At 47.7% G+C, this 18,490-nt stretch overlaps 1 protein-coding gene across 3 annotated transcripts in view; it reads left to right on the forward strand.

Moving 5' to 3' along the window:
* The window catches only part of GGT5 (gamma-glutamyltransferase 5), a 21,667-nt gene continuing 3,177 nt past the window's right edge, over positions 1 to 18,490 (forward strand). The window contains exons 1-12 of one of the 3 annotated variants that reach the window (XM_080392095.1): positions 1 to 156; positions 684 to 983; positions 10,481 to 10,611; positions 12,181 to 12,267; positions 13,364 to 13,553; positions 14,132 to 14,289; positions 14,720 to 14,869; positions 15,266 to 15,399; positions 16,001 to 16,203; positions 16,640 to 16,731; positions 17,086 to 17,195; positions 18,232 to 18,339. In XM_080392095.1, the coding sequence (XP_080248221.1) occupies positions 823 to 983; positions 10,481 to 10,611; positions 12,181 to 12,267; positions 13,364 to 13,553; positions 14,132 to 14,289; positions 14,720 to 14,869; positions 15,266 to 15,399; positions 16,001 to 16,203; positions 16,640 to 16,731; positions 17,086 to 17,195; positions 18,232 to 18,339 (1,524 nt within the window). In that variant the 5' untranslated portion in view covers positions 1 to 156; positions 684 to 822. Of the gene's footprint in view, positions 256 to 548; positions 984 to 10,480; positions 10,612 to 12,180; positions 12,268 to 13,363; positions 13,554 to 14,131; positions 14,290 to 14,719; positions 14,870 to 15,265; positions 15,400 to 16,000; positions 16,204 to 16,639; positions 16,732 to 17,085; positions 17,196 to 18,231; positions 18,340 to 18,490 lie in introns of those variants that run through there. The other 2 variants (XM_080392096.1, XM_080392094.1) reach the window with 2 other exon arrangements.

The raw sequence follows: 18,490 nt of genomic DNA on the forward strand, positions 1-18,490 counted from the left end.
CATGCTGCTTATCGCTGCTGTTAAGGATCAGGTCTGGTCTTACCTAGCAGCCGTTCGCTTCCTGCGTGCGGTGGCTGCTGACTGATACAGGCCAGACGTCAGAGCTTTTAGCTCTAATATTTTGCCGACGTGCAGAGGCGTGCTGCTTTATTCAAGGTATTCTGTTATGCTTATATACAGAAGATGTATGGTTTGGACACTGGCAAGATTTAATAATGAAAAAAGGAAAAAAGCAAGATTATAATAAAATATAAGGTAAAGTAAGAGGGGTTTTTTTTGGTGCTTTTTAAAAATTTTGTATTTAGCTTTTGCTTCTTAGAGTAGTCTTATGGAAAGAAAATACCCCAAGTTTGCAACGTCGGATTGATGTAGTAATTTTCCCCGTGATTCACCATGTAGGGGCTGCCTTTGTTTGGCAATTTGCTCTACGTAGCAAGAATGCGAAGACAGGGAGGCTGTTTGAAGCCAATAAGCAGTGTAGAGATTTTACTTTCAAGTGCTTTAGCAGTGAAAGAGTTAAATGCTTTAATCAGAGACTTAAAAAAAAAAAAATGCATATGGGATATGCCAGAAGAAGTTTACTTTATAAAAGAGCGGGAAAAGCCTCTCACACAGAGAGCAGGAAAGAGTACACTGTTTTCGGTTTTAGCAGCTTTTAACTTTAAAAAGAATGTAATTCTTAGTCACAGGGGCCAGAGCCCGCCTCAGCGAGACGTCCCTCCCCAAAGTGCCGGGACCCTCTGCTGCCACCCCGAGCAAAGCAGGCACCTTCGCAAAAGGAGTCAAAGCCTCCCAGCTGTCTCCGACGGCACAGGACGAGACATGTCTACGGGGAAGATCTGTTGTTTGGTGATGCTGACCCTGGGGGTGCTGGCAGCAGTGGTTGTGCTTGTGGTCATCCTGACTCAACCCAAGTGCGGTCCTCAGCGCTACCTGCACGGTGCCGTGGCTGCCGACACTGAGACCTGCTCTGTCATTGGCCGGTATGTGCATGGACCTCTTGGTTTTTCATGTTACATATTGTGTATGTTGTGGACCCAGACTGACAGGACACATAACAACTACGGGAGTGAGCTGGCTGTCTGGCCTGTCCCTGCTTCTGGGGATGAGCAGTAGTACTGCTCCCTGGGTGCTCTCTTACCAGCAGTGGAGCAGCTCAGAGAGCAGATGGAGCCCTGACTCCACAGCTGATGCTTATCATCATTATCCAGTGTCACAAAAACTTGCAGCTGTGCATACCCATGGCTTTTTTGGAAGGTACAAATAGTTGTAGTATACAAATACAAGGTTGTTTTTAAGTGGGGAAGGGGGAAATTAACTGTTCACTTTGTGGTGGTAAGTCTGCCAAATAAGTAGCTTAGAAATAAATTAAGGAAGAAATGGAAGGAGCTAGCAGAGAGCTGCAGCTGGGCTTCAGCAGAGGCAAGGAAGGGAGGCAGGCTGAGAGGGTAAGGGGGACTGGGCATCCCAGCCTTTAAGGGGTGTGTTTCTGCACTGAAGCAAAGACACTCTGTTGGAAAGCGAAGAATGGATTTAACAGAAATTCATCCAAGACAATGTAAGTACAAAAGACATACTTGCATCACTTGGGAGGAAAGATGTAGGTTTAAAAATTTCTCTAGCTGCCCAGGTTCTAATTTGTGTAGCAACTTCTCTCAAACTTTTTGACTCTTATGTTATTATTACTGTTACTTCAATTCTTAAATGCTTGTATGCATGAAAGTAGAAGGATGGAACTTCACAGTTATGGGCAGTGCTGGATGCTGCAGGAATGGGTGCTGGATGCTGCAGGAATGGATGCTGGAGCTGTGTACTCTGCCTTGTAGGGGGAGAAGTGAGATGTGGGTGCCATTATACCATGCCTGTCATGTTGTACCTGTGGTTCTTGCAATGATGTGCTGACACATATGGAAGAAATGCACTGTAGCTACACGTATGTCAAGGAATGACATGGGTTTTTTTACACTAAGCCACAGGTTAGTTCCTTGGAGGGCAGAAGAAGTATCTTTTAAATCAGTATTAATGGAAATAGAGGGAAAAACATTATTGGATTACGCAAAGAATGTGCTGGCAAAACCAGCTATTTGCAGCTTTTGTAATTTTTAACTTGCAGTAGTGTAGACTCAGCTCGAAGATGCTGAAGTGAGAGCCACAGAAATCTGTGATCAGGTGGGCAACTGAGAGGCTTTGATTAGCTGGCTACTGCTTCTGGGCTGTCACCTGTTTCCTTCCCTTCTCTTTGCAAGAAACTGCACCTGCTTCCACATCCTCAACCATTTGCTGTAGCTGTGCCTCCAGTACACTTGCTGACAAGGTATACGGTGTCCCTCTGGTCTGACAAACCATGTTAGATTTCCTACAAATAGTTTGCCAATGATCCCGACAAAATTCTGCCCTCCTCCAACTTGCCATCATCCATTTTTCCCCCTTTTCCCCAGCCTGGGGCATCTGCACATCACATCCTGCGGCTCCAAGCTCTCTTCCCCAGCCCTCCAGATCTCCCCAGCCAAGATTATTCTCCTCCTTCATTTTGGCTCTACACCACTCACCCTTTGCTTGGTGGTTAGCTCTACTCCTCTACTGCTGCATGCTGTCTGCTGCTTTTCCCAGTACCTTTTGCCTCCAGCCATACTTGGAAACTTTTGTGCTCATTTTGTGCGGTCCTTATACTTGGAATGAACCAAACTCCTGTGGTGTTCTCACACCTTGAGCTATCAGACCATGTTCTTGCAATAGATCATAATAGAGGTGAAACTGTTTATAAAAACATTCCTCTGCAACAGAGCTTGTGATCAGAAGTATAATGTTTGCCCTTCTCTTAGACATTGCTGTCTTCATCTTTTTGTCCCCGCTGGCCCACAGTGGTGGCTTGTAAAGGAAGGAACATTTTATCTTTGGAGGAAGCTTACTGCATGCTCTGTACTGCATGTGATCTTGTTCATTTTCTCCCAGCCGTTTCTGTGCTGTTGTAAGTGTATGTCACATCTTAGCTATTAGCATGTGATAGTTACCACTAAATTAATTTTCATAGCAGTCTGCAGTATATTTATACCTCACCAGTATAAGTAAGGAAGTCTAACATGGCAGTTACACTGTGTGGATGCCACATCAGAGTCGCTGTGACCAGGGTCTCTGCCTTTCAGAGCAATCTGCTCTGCTCAGGGTACATCTCGCACTGACCCCCTGTGTGACTTGGCAGGGGGAGGGCTTCCTTGAGCCTGGCCCAGAGGTCTTGATCAGGAGCTGAGCAGCATACAGCAGCCTCCTGCAAAATTTTAACATCACATAGGAGTTTTTTCATAGCAGTAGCAATAAAATCCAATTTCTTAGAATACCCATAGCCATTAGGTCCTGCTGTCTCCACCTGTTAGCTGCCCCTTCATTTGCCACTTCAGCAACAAAGCGAGAGTTGGAAAAGGCAAGCGTCCTTGAGGCACAACCCTAACACCTTCCCAGGCACTGCCAAGTCAGTCAACTGAGTGTTTTTGAGATTACAAAAATCCTGTTGACTACTGCTGTTCAAAAATAATTAAACTCCCAAATTCATGAGACTTAGGAGAGAGGAAACAAGAAGAAATAATTAATCTTGGGGTTCTAAGTACTGTATTTAGATCTTCACTCTTTTTCTGCAGTTATGCAAACATTTACAAATTTTTACACTAGCTGTTTGGACTTGAAATATTGTAAAGAGTTGAGGAGTTGGGTGAACAATCACAAATGGTGAGATTCCCAAAGGCACAAGAGCTGGGACCTGTACTGCAGCTCCTGAGCCCCTGCTGGGCCCTTTGCTACCCGTGCTGCTGCTTTCTTCTGCCCGATTGCTGCCTCACCCACAGCTCTGTGGCTGCTCCTTCTCACAGGTACCCATCTCCCTGTGCTGGTGTTTGAGCCTTTGCAGTCACTATTTCTGGTCTTCTCATCATACCAAACTCAACACCACCCCTACCCCCCGGCTCCCAGATTTCTCAGCCTTATGCGCTTTCTTCTGCCCTGATCCTGCCTCCCACAGCTCAGCCACCTCACTCCTCTCCCATCTCCTCTGTGTTTGAGGCAGGACACGGCGACTCTCCTTGCTCGTGGTCCAGCCTGGGGAGCACTAAGTACTAAGGATAGTAATTTGCTTGTTTTTTCTGTGCCCCAAAGCCATGGCTGTTACCAGATGCAGTTTTTTTGAGGAAGCTGTATTTAGCCTCTGCAGCTCAGGGTTGGAACCAGCTCATTTCTGCTATCATTATTTAGAAAGCACAGGAGAATTAATCTACCCAAACTGGTTAATTCATTGATGACCACACACATATACATTTCTGTATATATAAAAAAAAGTGGAAAAAATATGAGCAAAATTTTTAATGATCTGTTTTGGTTTTTTTTTTTTCTCCCAAAGCAAACAACTTGGCCAAATTAAAGTCAATTGTTTGAACTGGAGGCAGACTACCTCTGGCTTTGTACTTCTATGCTGCAGAGCCTCCTATCAAATTTTCTAGAGTTTAAACCAAGTAAAATTAAGTAAAACAATGCATTTCCTCAGTCTAATTTTTTGGCAATTGCTGAATGCTTTTAGTGGCGACATAAACAAGGAAAAAAGTGACCTCCAGCGAAAAAAAAATAGGCTATGGTAAAGCTACAATCAAATGAAAACCACATGTTGTAGTTGAACCTGTCAGTCTGCCCGCCCGCCACAGTGGTGAGCGCAGGAGTCATTGTAACCAGTCCCTAAAGGCACATCAGGGCCGTTCAACAGTGCCGGCTGGTCCCTGCGCTCCCCGACTGGCCCCACAGACCCTGTCTCTGCTAGGTCCCTGGCTGCACCACCACCACCACCACCCACCCACCCCCGCCGTAGCCACCTCTTTCATCCTCAAATCCCCTCCACCAGGCTCCCTGCAACCCTTGGGGGGGATGCTCCGAGAACCTCCAGTGCAGGATGGGCATGAAACCAATCACGCTGGTCTGGCTGGCGCCTGAAGTCTTAGAAGCTCAAAGCAGCACCTAATCTCTGACCTACTTATAAATTTTATTCTTTAATTAAAAAAACTTGCCTTCTTTAAAAAAAAAAAAAAAAGAGAGAAACTCAAACCACATGCTCTGTGAATTGTCATTAGCAGTAATGAAATTCCTGAGGCATTACACGATACTGTGTTGGTTTAAGATGCTGCTGTTTAAGACAGAGCCTTTGTGTGCTCCCAATAGAATTTTCAGTTGAATTTGTTGTGAATAACTGAACTGAACCTCTTGCCTGAAGAGCAATCTTGTCTTTTAACAAGTGGGATGGTAGGTTGGGGAAAACACCTTGGGGCCCTTGTGTTTCCCTCACCGATAGTGCAGCTGTGAAGGAAGGGTCAGTGAAAGAACTGTGTGGCTTTGTAATTTGCCAGTACAAGCAGGAGATGGGTCACAGACTCACAGATCCTGTTTGCTACTCTTGCTGTCATCCTCAGGCTTGGGTTTTCCAGCCCTAGAGATGGTGTTTGTATATTCTGCAACTGTGTAAGGTTGGACTTTCTGAAACCTTTATGCAACTCTTGGGCTCCCCGCAGAAAGCGACCAATCTCTGCAAGCCTCCAGTGTGTCAGCATCCTTGTTGGCAGGTCCTGTGCTAGACTTGCTCTCAGCCATCAGTGCCCAGTTCTCAGGGCTGAACAAGGCTGGGTCTTTTGCTGCGAATGGTTTTACTGCTGGAGGTTGGGGACTGAAAGCAATATTGTGCAGCTGTCTGCTCCAGACAGGGGCCCTGTGCTGGAAGAAAATTCATCCCTGAATGAAGCAGGGGTGGGAGGCTAAAAGGAGAGTCAGAGCAGTTTTTAACCCAAGGATGTGGATTTGGTACTGAAGTCCACCTCAGTGATTTGTCCTCAGGTTGAGAATCCATGAGGAGACACGAGGTGATTGCCCTGGCAGTGAGCAGTGCCCAAACCCACCTTCACCTCCAACTCTGAACCACTTGGTCCCTCCTGGCGATGGAAGAAGCTTTTTCTATCACCACTGTGCCATTTGAGCTCTGCCATCCACTGCTCTGCATCCGTTTGTTTCCCAAATGGTGTCATAAAGCCAGGGAGAGATTTAGGCAAAGTGCTTGTTCCCAGCAATGGGATTTCCTGCAGCAAGGCTAGCTGACCTGACCTGGCCCAGCAGCTATCTCTGATCCCACATCTCCAGTGTAGCCTAGCATAAACCCTGGGAACTGGCTGCTTCTGAAACAAACGCCCTCCTGGGGGACAGGGTGAGAATGGTGACAATTTAACAGTCAGAAAATGCCTGTGGTCCTGGGAAGCTCAGTTCTAGGCAGAGAATCTGCTGTAAAAAATACTTTTCAGTGATGGCCCAGCAGCATTTCTGAAGAATTTTTATATCCCAAAGGATTTGCTTTCCCTTCCTTTATTTTAAGTTTTAAATTTGGCATCTGGCCCTTTTTTACAGAAATAGCTGTTGCTTTTGCTCTTCATAAATCTTACAGGCAGCTGCTATATAATGGGTGGTCTCCTCCCAGCCCCCGGCTATCTTTAGCAGGAAAAAGAAGTCAATATAATTGAATACCTTAGCATTTCCACTGTATTTAAAATTATTTCAGGGCTCATTCTAGCCCAGAGCACAACAGCAGACTTGGTCTGCAGCCCACCATAGATTGCCTTTGCTGTGAGGATCGTGTGAGCAAAGTGCCATCATTCACCCTTCCTGGGAGGGTGAATCCCTGTTTTGCTGTTGCAGGAGCGGGACTTGGTTGTTAACACCCTTCTCTTCTCCTGGCTTTAAGGAAACTCCCTTAATGGCCAAACCCTAAAGATGAAACTAAATGGCAGGAAGGATATAGGACAAAACACGTTATCAGATCTTGTCAGCTGCAGCAGTAAGATATCTCTAGAGAGACCTGATAAGGTGGCACGCTTTGATTTGAGGGGTGGTGTGACTAAGCTAGTCATAGCAGTTGATCCATATAAAAGGAGCAACCTAATGGGACAGGGTGTACTCTGCCAGTCTAGCTAGATGAAAAAGACACCATGGCTCCAAGTTCCCTAGGCACCACTTCCAAGGAAGTGGCAGCGCTCTGGCTGAAAGCAGATGAGCCAGGCACGGGGAGCCGAGTGTGATATACGGAGAGCCAGCTCAGAGAGTAGTGTTTTTTGTTGTGTTTCAGTCTCCAAAGAGGCTGGAGGGAAAGCTGTCGAGACTGGGGGCCAGTCTGCAGATAGCATGGAATGGCTGTGGGCCCTGGACCCTGCACTGATGGTCGGGGACACATATCAGGCTTCTGGGTAAAAAAGCAAAGCAGCTCAAAAGAGATCTTGTTAATAACCCTGATCAGGATTTGTTTTTACCTTTGCTGGGTTCACTTGTTTCTGAGCTTGAGCTAAAAGCCCAGTCTTAAGGCTTGCTTTTCCTTGGCTATCACTGTGCCTGTCCTGTGCCACAGGACACTCCCTGTGCTGGGGTGCAAGTGAAAACACAGGCACCCCCATAGAGCCAGGGAAACAACGTCGGTGTGGTGTGCAAGCCCTCCAAGATGTTTGTGGGACTTGGACCTGGGAGTGCTTTCTGCCAGGCTGCGAAGAGCCAAGATGATTACTAGTTTTGGGGCAAAGTCTCAGCTCCCCTTTCCCCTAAACCCTGTCCCCAAAGAAGCAGCAGATGAAGGACCATGCTCAGTATCACACAGCTTATGCCATACTGAGGTGGTCTCAGGTGCCGCATGCTGTGCTGGTGGCTGGGAAACCTTAACTGTCCCTCCTGTGGTGCTCACTGCAAGGCAGCAGGCAACTGGAAAGCCCTCCTTCCCTTGAGCAACAAACAGGTTTGACTGTGTGGTGTTGTATGTGGTATTTGCAACCAGATGTGAACTGTTGCCACCAATAGAGGCACAGGAGTGGTATGGAAAGCACTTTTGAATTATCTGGAAATTCTGTTCTTCTTGACATCTTGTTTCTATTGCAAAATGTGATTAATGAGAGCTAGTCACTAGGGACTTGGTTTGCCTCTGCTGTGACAGGCAGGATGTGTCCGTCCTGGCAGCACTGCTGAAGTCCTCTCCACTGTCCGGTGAACATCCTCCTCCAACTTCTACCTTAATGCTCTCAGGAAATCTGTGTCACTTTGCCCACAGCAGTAACAGTCCAGGTCTCAGGTCCCTGGAGAAATTTGCTGCTCTGTTTAGCAGTTAGATACACCTTTTCTGCTGAGACCTTGACCTCATTTATCCTCCCTGATCCCAGTGAGAGCCAAGGGTACAGCTACAAACTGGAGTTAACAAGGCTTGTGTTATCCTGGCTGTATGTCTGACTGGGAGTGTTGGAGCATTGCTAAGAAACTCAGGTTTACATGCTTTGTGCATATGGCACTATATTTGCAGTAGTTAAAGGGTATTTAGCCCACAATGTTGCTTTTATAAACAAGTACTTGGGAACACCAACAAATCTCAGCATCATCCAGAAACAGGCCATCTAGGTGTACAATATTAAGTCCATTATTTGATTAACTGTGGTCACCCTTCAGAGCACGCTAAGTTAGTGCAGTTCCAGTGGTGCAGTGGTGCAGATCGGGGGTGTGGGTGGGGGGTGTGGGGGTGTGGGAACAGCTCATCTTCCGGAGCAGGTAGATGACCATCACCAGATGACACAAGAAAGCATGATGGTCTTCATCAGAGCAGGCACAAGTGTTTCTGGGGACATGGTGAGGGGTGTGTGGCACTGGCTTCAGAAGGAGAGTGGCAGGAGGGTCCTGGGACAAGAAGTAGTGCAAGATGTGCAACCACTTACACAGCTGTGAATGTCGCCAGGAACTTGCGTTAGAATCTGGTGCTTTTCAGGCTTTGGGAAAACAAGTCTGATGTTCCACGTTAAGATCTTATTTCTTAATGCACTGCACTGAAATGAATACCATACAATCTCAAAGTTTCTTTTTAAGGTTGTTTTTCATTGCAGATTATCTCAGAGCCATAGTTCTCCCTGGCACCAGTCTTCATACATGTGCTGCCTCGTTAGCCCATCATCCAGGGGCTCTGGGGAGCACTGTCCTGGGCCAATGTGGTGGTCCTTCTCCCCTCCTTCCCCAACTTTCTAACATGCTGTCCGGGCCTTCTGCAGGGGAAACTCAGTTTCTCGTGAAGTCCTTGTCCTTCCCTTCTATTGTTACCAATTCAAAAGCTTCTATTTCAGAAAATCACAAGCCAGGGACATTTGTGTGGTGAGAGTCTTACCCCTGCTGCAAGGCGATGAATGGGTGAGCCGGAGCCTCAGGCTCCATTTTCGGACCTATGGCCAGGGAGCAGCTAGAAGGCTAAAAGCCGTGCAGACCAAAACCAGAAAGCTCAGTGGTTCCCTACCATTTCTTTTCTCCCCACTTGTTCACATGCCGTTTCCTTACAGGCAGTGATTCCAAAGGCGCTTACAGAAACAAAGGAAAGCCGCAATCAGTGTGCTTGCTGGCAGCATCCTGTTCCCAAGCCCCAGCAGCTTCCAGCTACATCAATGGATGTAAAATAAACAGCAGTCCCTGCATGTGCTCTGTGTTCCTGTCGCAGCCCCTGGGGGTAGTTGCACTCCAATTAATGAACTATCCCACTTTTCCTTCTGGCTTGTCTAAGCAATATCCCACTCCAAACAGTCAGAAATGTTCCTTGCAAATACTAGTGCTGGCTACTGGCAGGCTCTGCAAGGAAACCCCACCCCACCACACTTCTGCTGCAAGGAAAAGTTACCTGTTTTTTACAGCTGTGCTTGAGGGAAGCATTTGTTTGGATACATTTCTCTAGCAGAAACTTATTGCTGCAGCGTGAGGCTTAATGCCTCTGTGTTCTTCGGAGTGGCTGTGCCTAGTTAAACAGTTGAGCAGTTTTTTCCTGTTCCTGTTTTTGTTTTGCCTTTGGGGATACGGGGAGGGAGTGGGATTTTTGTGCTAGTATTGCATAAGCCCAGGAAGGCACATTGTAGGAGCAAGGAAGTAAGGCCTGAATTTTGTGCTAATTGACATGTGAAGTATCAGGAGTTTGCTTTTCATGGACCTATTGTTCCTGCTTCAGTGCCCCTGTCCTGTTGACCAGCATATGCCTTTTTATTGGGAATGGTAGGTGGGGAGTTAAAAGTCAGTTATTTGCTTCCCAGCATGCGGAAAGCTCTCTCCTCTGCCAAGAACATCCTTCTCTATGTTTGGAAGCTTCCTGCAGTCCCTTTTTGTCTGCAGCTGCAGTTCTCTGTCTCACTCTGCCTAGAGGAAGACGACATCCTTGCACAGGTCTGGCCCTGAGCTGTTCTGCCATCCTGGAGATTCTTCCTTCTTTCCCACTAATTTTTTTTTCTCACTCCCACAAAGACAGGCACCTTCCCGCACTCTCCCCCACCCGTACTGCTGCCAATAGCTTTCTCCAACTGCAAACTGCTCTCATCAAGCTGGGGCTGCCTTACAAGTGCCCCAGAGAGACATTTGCATGTGGCTCCTCCACTCTGACATTCCTGGATTTAAACATTGTCTTTTTTCTCCCTTTCCACCACAGGGACATCCTGAAAAGTGGAGGCACAGCTGTGGATGCTGCCATTGCTGGCTTGATCTGCACCTCAGTGATGAACCCTCAGAGTTCGGGCCTGGGTGGTGGAGTCGTATTTACCATCTATAATGCCAGCACAGGTATGGGCCAGCCCTGGCTGCTCCATGGTGCCCTGTCTCCCTGCAGACACCCAGCTGCTGTAGGGAAGTCAAAATCCTTCATGTTGTCTCAGAACAATTTTTTGAAGATAGAAGATGCATCCTCTGATCACAAACCACGCTCTTTTTCTTAACCCAAAGCATCCATTACAGGGAGTGCATCTTTTCATAGCAAGAATGTGTGTGTGGGGAAGGAGCTTTGAGTTTTAAATGAACTGACTTTGCCTTTCCTTCCCCCTCCAAAGCAATCCCAAATTATATTTCAAATGTCACATCAATGTGACAGTGCAGCAAGGCATAAGCAGTGCTGACCGAGCTGCTGCTGGGCTGCCATGGAGGTAGACAGGCATGGAGTGAGGTGTGTGTGCTGGCAACCTCCCCAGCAATATGGGGCTGTCCCTGGCTCAGCTGAGCCCTTGGGCTCATCCTGCACCAGCAGCTCAGGCAGAGCTAGCCAACACGGGGGCTGCTTCTCACACTGCTCTTGGTGGCGTGGGCAGGACTCCCCAAAGCAGTGGTGAGACCTCCTGTCCCAGGAGATGCATCTTCACTGCAGAAATCTAGCACTGGGGGCCTGCTGGGAAGTATTCCTGTGCTTGGCTTAAGCCCTAGTGTTGTGTTCTTGATTTTATGTTTTTAATGTTGGGGTTTTTTAATTGTCTTGGCTCCCCAAAGCCCCCAGAGCTTATAGATCTAAACAGTGAAATCAACAATGAACACAGTAACAATATTGTAGTTTTAAACCCCCTGCCAAGTAGTCTCATAGAGTCACGAGTCTGGAAGTGCTCGGGTGTATCTTATGCAATAACATAATTTGGCAAAACACCTATATTTTTGTTTTTTCCCTTTTGGCAGAGTCATGTAACTTTGTCTCCTGTCAACAGTCCTCTTCTGCTACCTGAACTATCCTGCCACACAGAGCCGCAATGGCCATGCACGGCTCAGGTGCTTGGTGTGCTAGGTAGCACTGTGGATACAAGGCAGAGAGGGAGGCGAAATAATAGGCTGGACCTGAAATACAAGTATATATAAGTGGGGGTTTTGGTGGGGGTTTGTTTGATTGTTTCTCCTTTCAAGCTTCCTGATACACAGAGGGTCTTTCAGTATCACTATTCTGCTTATAAACACGATGGACGTGCCTCATCATCGCTTGGAAAATGGCCCACCAAGGAGCACGGGGCTTATGTGTCTGACATGTCCCACCTGCAAATCAGATGTGAAGCAGCACATCCCAGCCCGTGTCCCAGGCCCAGGTGCCCTGGGGGGACATCTTAATTGACTGGAGACAGGCCCTGGCCTCGTCCCTGTGCCTTTGTTGTCTCTAGGCAGGCACTGCTCAGTGTGCTCTAAATAAAAGCATGGGAGCAAACAGTGCGTGCCAGCCGCAGCCTGACCCTGCGAGTGTGCCTGACACATTTGGCGAAAGGCTTCCGGGCAGTTCAGCACAGTGTCACAGGCGCAGGCTGGCAGCCTGTGCGGTGCTTGCAGCGGGCTGAAATGTGATGTTCACCTGCTTCAGGATGACGTTATGTGTTTTCTCCTTCTTTCTAGGAACAGTTGAAGTGATCAATGCCCGTGAGACAGTGCCACGAGTGTTCCCACAAGATTTATTGTCTGACTGTGCTCATATTCCCATCGGTAAGGACACAGACTGGGCCATGAGGGCTGTGTGTGCTCCTGGTGTGCAGTGCACAAAAAACAGGGTGGGAGAACCAAGGACATAGCTGACTTTATCTGAAGTTCTGTTTAATTGATCGTGCTTGTCCTGAATTGAGATTTGCAAAAGTAAGAAAAAATACTAGGTCCATAAAAATGCCTGCTTCATAGTCACATTGGCAACCTGACCAGCGAGGGGGTGGGGAGCTGAGCATTGAGGAGAAATCACAGCGTAATTTCTCTTCATAGGAAGTCTGCATTTCAGGACCAGATTTCCCAAAGCACTCACTTCCCAGCAGTTCTTCCAGAGAAAAATAAGGTTAATTGCTGCTCAGACTTTCTGCAGATGAGATCAGTCTAGTGCACTTGGCCAGGGGGACACTGGGGAAGCAGTCTGGCAGTGTTGGGGTTGCGTTGCTGGGCTCCAGCTTAGCTCAGCTCCAGCTTTGCCACCTCACTCCCACCTGAGGAGGCTCCGTGACCGTTTGCCGTTACCGGTTTGGCAGCAAGCACTCTCGCTTTAGCAGCACATCTTGGCTGTCTCCACATTTCTTGCTGCATTCATTCTCCTTCCCTAGCACATTTTCTTTTGGGGCATGTCCTAGTTTCTGGAGGAGATGTTCTTATCCTTGGAAGAAGAGCCTGAAAAGGAATCAGGAACAACTCTGGTTGGAAGGGACAGTTGGAGGTCTCTGCTCCATCTTCTGCTCAAAGCAGGGTGATGTCTGAGCTAGCTCAGGCTGCTTGACCTGTCACATTTTTGAGCTTCTCCAAGGATGGAGAATTTCACAGCTTCACTTGTTCTAGTGTTTGACCAGGCTCCATGTGAGCGCTTTTTCTCTTATGTCCAGCTGCCTTCTCCCTTGCTGCAACATGTGCCTGTTGCCTCTTGTGCTTTCACCGTGCACTCTGAGTCTGGCTTTAGCTGTTAGTAGAAGAAACACATGAACAGAAAAATGTACTAAAAAACCAAGCCTGCTTTTAGAAGCCTTAGTTGCCTCTACAGCTCCACACTTCCCTTGGAGTGCTTTCAGGGAGGCAATGATTTACTGGCTGTGACACTGCTGTTCCTCTTCAGGTTCCCGCTGGATTGCTGTACCAGGAGAACTTCGTGGGTATGAAGAAGCCCATAAGCGACATGGCCGCTTACCATGGAAAGCCCTGTTTGAACCAACCATCAAGCTCCTATCTGACCCGCTTGTCATTTCCCCAGTTATGGACAAAATAATCCATCACCCAGACTTTGCCAGTCTAGGAAGCCGCCTGTGGTAAGACCCATGAATTAAACTGCAGTGTGAGGACCACTGTTCTCTGAGCTTCAGACCCTTTCTCTGACATGGAGTACAGGCTGCTGCTACGGCCTGTGCTCAGTGAATGCTTGCTATGGACAGGGAGGGAATAACAGGAATAACAGAAGTGCTTTTTAAATATATTTCTTTCCCGTCAGCAACTTTTTTTTTTTTTTTTTTTTTTTTTTTTTTGTAATTTAGAGTGGCTTGGCACAGCAGAACTGTCTGCTAAGCACATCTGCTCATGAGGAGCAGCTGGCTGTATCTGGCCTGCCTCAGTCTCTGTGGAAATCGTCCCCTTACAGCAGAGCCCTACAGCAGCCCCACTGACCTAAGCCAGGGTAAAAGGATGAATCCTTTCAGTGGAGGAAACTTTGTCTGGGGAAAGCGTGCGTGGTGCTACGGGTAGCAATCAGCTGAGAACTTTTCTCCATGCAGCTGGCTTGGAACGTATGCAATGTGCATAAATCAAATCAGCTTTGAGTAGGAAAAAGACATTGGCCCTGGGGACAAGAATAAGCCCATGCTGTAAACTGATGGATGTTCTTCTTTGACAGCCCACTGATATGTGATGGTGAAAGGTTTTTGAAGCATGGAGAGACCTTCAGGTGGCCAGCACTGCAGCAAACACTGCAAGCTGTAGCAGAAAAAGGAGCTACAGCATTTTATGAAGGACAGCTAGGAAGGGCCCTGGTGGAGGACATTAGGAAGGCTGGTAGGTAACAGCTACACTTAATACTAATAGACCTTTTCCCAGCAATTGGCTAACAGTGAGTCAGTACCAGGGGAAAGCCAACACTTGCCATCTGCTTGCCACTTGGGGTGGTAGCTGACACGGGAAGGGGTCACCTTTCCCCAGTTTCTTATAACTCAGGCCCAGAAGCAGGGCTGTGAGCCACCTACTGCTGTGCTATTCACCTACAGTGCTCGTGCACTGGCCTCTCTAAGTCCCTTAGGCTTTGTGTTGTCGGGGTTTGGTGGTAGATGAGGACACACAAAGGCATTGCGATGTTTGGTGGAAGAAATTTGCAGTATACAGGGATGACTCTTTACAAGCTTCACCAAGGCTGTGATGTAGCCAGCCGATGGCACCTAGTAGAAGTTAAAGTGCTAATGCCAGCTGCCCATCTGGTTTTCTGTTGAAGGATCCACTATCTTACTGGAGGACCTCCAGGAATACAAAGCAGAGGTGTCCCCGGCTCTGAACATCACCCTGAACAATCACACCACGCTGTTTTCTCCTGGACCGCCCATGGGAGGTGCTGTGCTCATGTTCATCCTCAAGATACTGGAAGGTAAAATTCCTAAGGGAAAAGGGGCAGCAAGAGATTCACCAAGAGCATAACGTTATGTTAGAGCAGTAGAAAAGGAATGGGCCCCAAAGCAGCAGTGTCACCATGTTGTGCAGCAGGATGATGAACTGGCTCATTCTTAAAGTGGATCAGCATCACCATAGGTGCTGCAAAGGCCAAAGGATATATGGTTTTCCCAAAGCTTCAGGAGGAATTGGGAGGCACAGTGGACATTAGTACTTGGTTGTTTCTGTGTCCATATCGTGCTAAAGCATAGGGGGAACGTGATAAGAATGGGGATGGGAAAAGGAGGTTCCTTTCAACCTTTTTTTTTTACACTTCTTGAAAGAAAACATTGCCTTGGGTCAATTAACAAAATTATTTTGTTCTGCTCCATAGAGTATAAATTCCATGAAGCATCACTGGCAACACCTGAGGAGAAGGTAGAAACCTACCATCGCATTGCAGAAGCCCTGAAGTTTGGCAATATGCTAAAACCCAATATGAGTGACCCAGCCTTCTCTGAAGCTCAGGTGAGTTGTCACGGTGCATAGGGGCAGCCACAGCCACCCACAGCACTGACAGCTTCCTCTGCACTGCTGCTTCACAGAAAAGGAGCAGGGAAGTCCACTTCCTGCCCTTTTATTTTTATTTTTTTTTTAACCTGCACTGTCACCAGCTCATTTTTAGTCTGTGCGCTGAGCCCCCAAGCCAGGCTACCTATTGCCCAGCCCATCCTGCCTGCCAGCAAAATGCTACAGTACCAATTGATGCTCTGACACCCTCCTGCTTTGCAGCCATGGAAGGAAAGAAAATACTTAGAAGTGCTAATCATGAGCAATGCAGCTCCGTTGGCCAAGGCTGAGTCAGGATTAGGTCATTTACTTTGTCTGCTGTCTTTGTTAGCTGTAGGCTGATGCTTGCTTGCCTGATAAATGATGTGCACATGCTCATGCCAATGCTGCGGTGCGTCAGTACTGAGCTTGTTTCATGTTCTGTGATGAGTGGCCTGGGGATTCAGGCTGGGGCTGAATGCTGCCAGTGCAAGTCCCCAAGCTCTGACTACTGAGGCTTCCATGTGCCCAAAGACAGACATGCCTGTGCTCTGGTGACACAAGCTTGCTGTGATTGCAGGAGACTGTGGGGACCATACTGTCTGACAAGATTGCTGAGCTTGTCAGACAGCGAATAGACAGACGTGGTGACCACCCGCTCAACCATTACAACTTGTTGGAGTCCATCTACAACCACAGATACGAAAGCAAGGGCACAAGCCACATCTCTGTGCTTGCTGCAGATGGCAGTGCCGTGTCCGCCACCAGCACCATCAACTACCCGTGAGTAGCCAAAAGGTGGCAACTGAGTCACATAGGCCATGTAGTGGGCTTAGAGGGTACTGCAAGGGCTCGTTACCAGAAACGCAAATCCCTTCGGGCTTCGCTGATTTACGCAGCCTTTTACTCACGAATGCCTTTTTCATGGGAAAGCAAAGGTCTCTGAGCATCAGCTCAAAGGAACAGCACAATTCACAAAGAATTAACAACTTGCTGAGCTCTGCCAAGTTTCTGTGGGCTGGGCAAATCCCCACATGCACTACTAACAGGTAGAGCTTATCTCTGGTACCAGTGCAGCAGCACAAATACCTTTTGGACACCCTAGCTGGGTGCAGGCTGGGAGGAGACATGGTAACACACAGGGTGCTGTGTATCAGTTAACGTCACCCACAGCAGGAGAGCACTGGGCACTGAAAGGATTCATCTTTCCTCCCTACAGGTTTGGCTCCTTTGTGTATTCTAAACGAACTGGGATTATTTTAAATAATGAACTCGCTGATTTCTGCATGGCAAAGAAAAGCATTAAATCAGGTGAGGATTCCCATCCCCAGAATAAAACACAGGGCCAGGTGCTGGATATGCAAGCCGTGTACAAGGGGGTAGCTCCTCAGCTGGACTGAGTGAGCTGCAGCAAGTCCTGAACACTTGTAGGATGTCCTGTCTGGTACCGAGATGCTTCCTCTTTAGCCTGTGCCATAAAGGGCCAGTTTCTTGTGAGATGGGGTCCCAGCACAAGGAAGCTAGTTGTTTGGGAAGATTGGAGCGTCTTGAGGAATGAACAGCAGCTTGGTTTTCCATGGGAAGTACAAGAAGGGTCAGGTAGATAAACTTGTCTGTCCCTTCAGAGCCACATGGGAGGAATAATACCCTCTGCCTCTGTTCCAGGAGAGAAGCCTCCCTCAGCAATGGTGCCTTCCATTCTCATCTCCAAGACAGGAGACATGCTGGTGATCGGAGGAGCAGGTGGGGCCCGGATTATCAGTGCTACGAGTATGGTGAGTGAACAGGTACTGCACAGTAATGCCTTCATGGAGCAAGGGGAGCACGCACTGCCCTGAACAAAAATTTGACTTCCTTTGCTGCTGTTAGTTCTGCTGTGTGGAAGGCAGCAGTGAAGAAGGCCTGCTGCAGCCTCAGCCTATCCTCACCTTCTTGCCTCTGGCGCTTCTGTGGCAAGGGCAGGGGCTACCTTCAGATCTGCTATTGAACTGCACTTCCACCAGGAGGGAATAGGCAGGGAGGAGGTGAGAGAACCCACAGCAGTTGCCAGTTCTTTCAGCCTTCCCAAATTTCCAGCCATGGTCAGTGCCTCCTGCTCTTGCTCCTCAGGTCTTGACTCCTTGGTGCTTTGTTTGCAACTCAGAAGTCACTAAAGGCAGCAGGCTGTTTTTTGAAATGGAAGAAGTTAGAATTAAATAGCAAGAAAGGTATAAAAAATAAACTGCTAAGTTATGTGATGGAAAGAACAAGAAAACCAGAAAACCACCACTATACACAGGGCAACAAATCTTAATGAAAAAGAGCTTGCCAAAGCATGAAGTTTAACAAACATCTTGTTCAGCCATCAGGAAATAAAAACAGATAAGGCTGCAAGAGTAAAACCAAGACTTTTTTCTCTTAATCTTTCTTCAACTGGAGAGAAGCATGGGAAGGAGTCCATGCTAGGACCTGATCTGAGAACAGAAAGAGCAACCATCAAGAGGAAAAGAGAAGATCCATCAGTAGCTATTGAAGTCAAGGAGACCACCTTGGCTCAGGGAAAGCATTCTGGGAAGTACCAGTATGTGCTCACCCTGTTCTTACACTTGCCCTGAGCATCTGGTACTGGTCACCGTGAACGCAGGAGACTAGGCTAGGAGAACTTCTGATCTGAAGCAGTGCAGCCTCTCTTACAGTCCAGGTTTGCAGCATTCTGCAGGCACGATTTGCAGTAGAGCTGGTCTGGCTTAACACCAGTGCAGAGATGACAGCACATGACCCAGGTTCTTACTCAATATCTCCAGTCAGTCAGTGGGATTTGTTTCATTGCAGGCAATTATAAACAAGCTGTGGTTTGGCTATGACTTGGAACGTGCCATTTCAGCTCCCATCATGCATACAGACGGTGACAATATCCTGTTTGAGGAACATTTCAGTGAGGTGAGCGGTCTCGCTTGGATCTTCTTGTCTTTTCCTTTTGGTGGGAAGGAGATCGCTTCTGTAACTCTCCTGAATAATCTGCATCTTGCTTCTAGCTAACCTCCTCCTTGCTGAAATCTCACTTTCTCAACCTGATCCCAAATACACACCC

This window comes from Falco punctatus (assembly GCF_963210335.1).
Source record: "Falco punctatus genome assembly, chromosome: 1".
NCBI lineage: Eukaryota > Metazoa > Chordata > Aves > Falconiformes > Falconidae > Falco > Falco punctatus.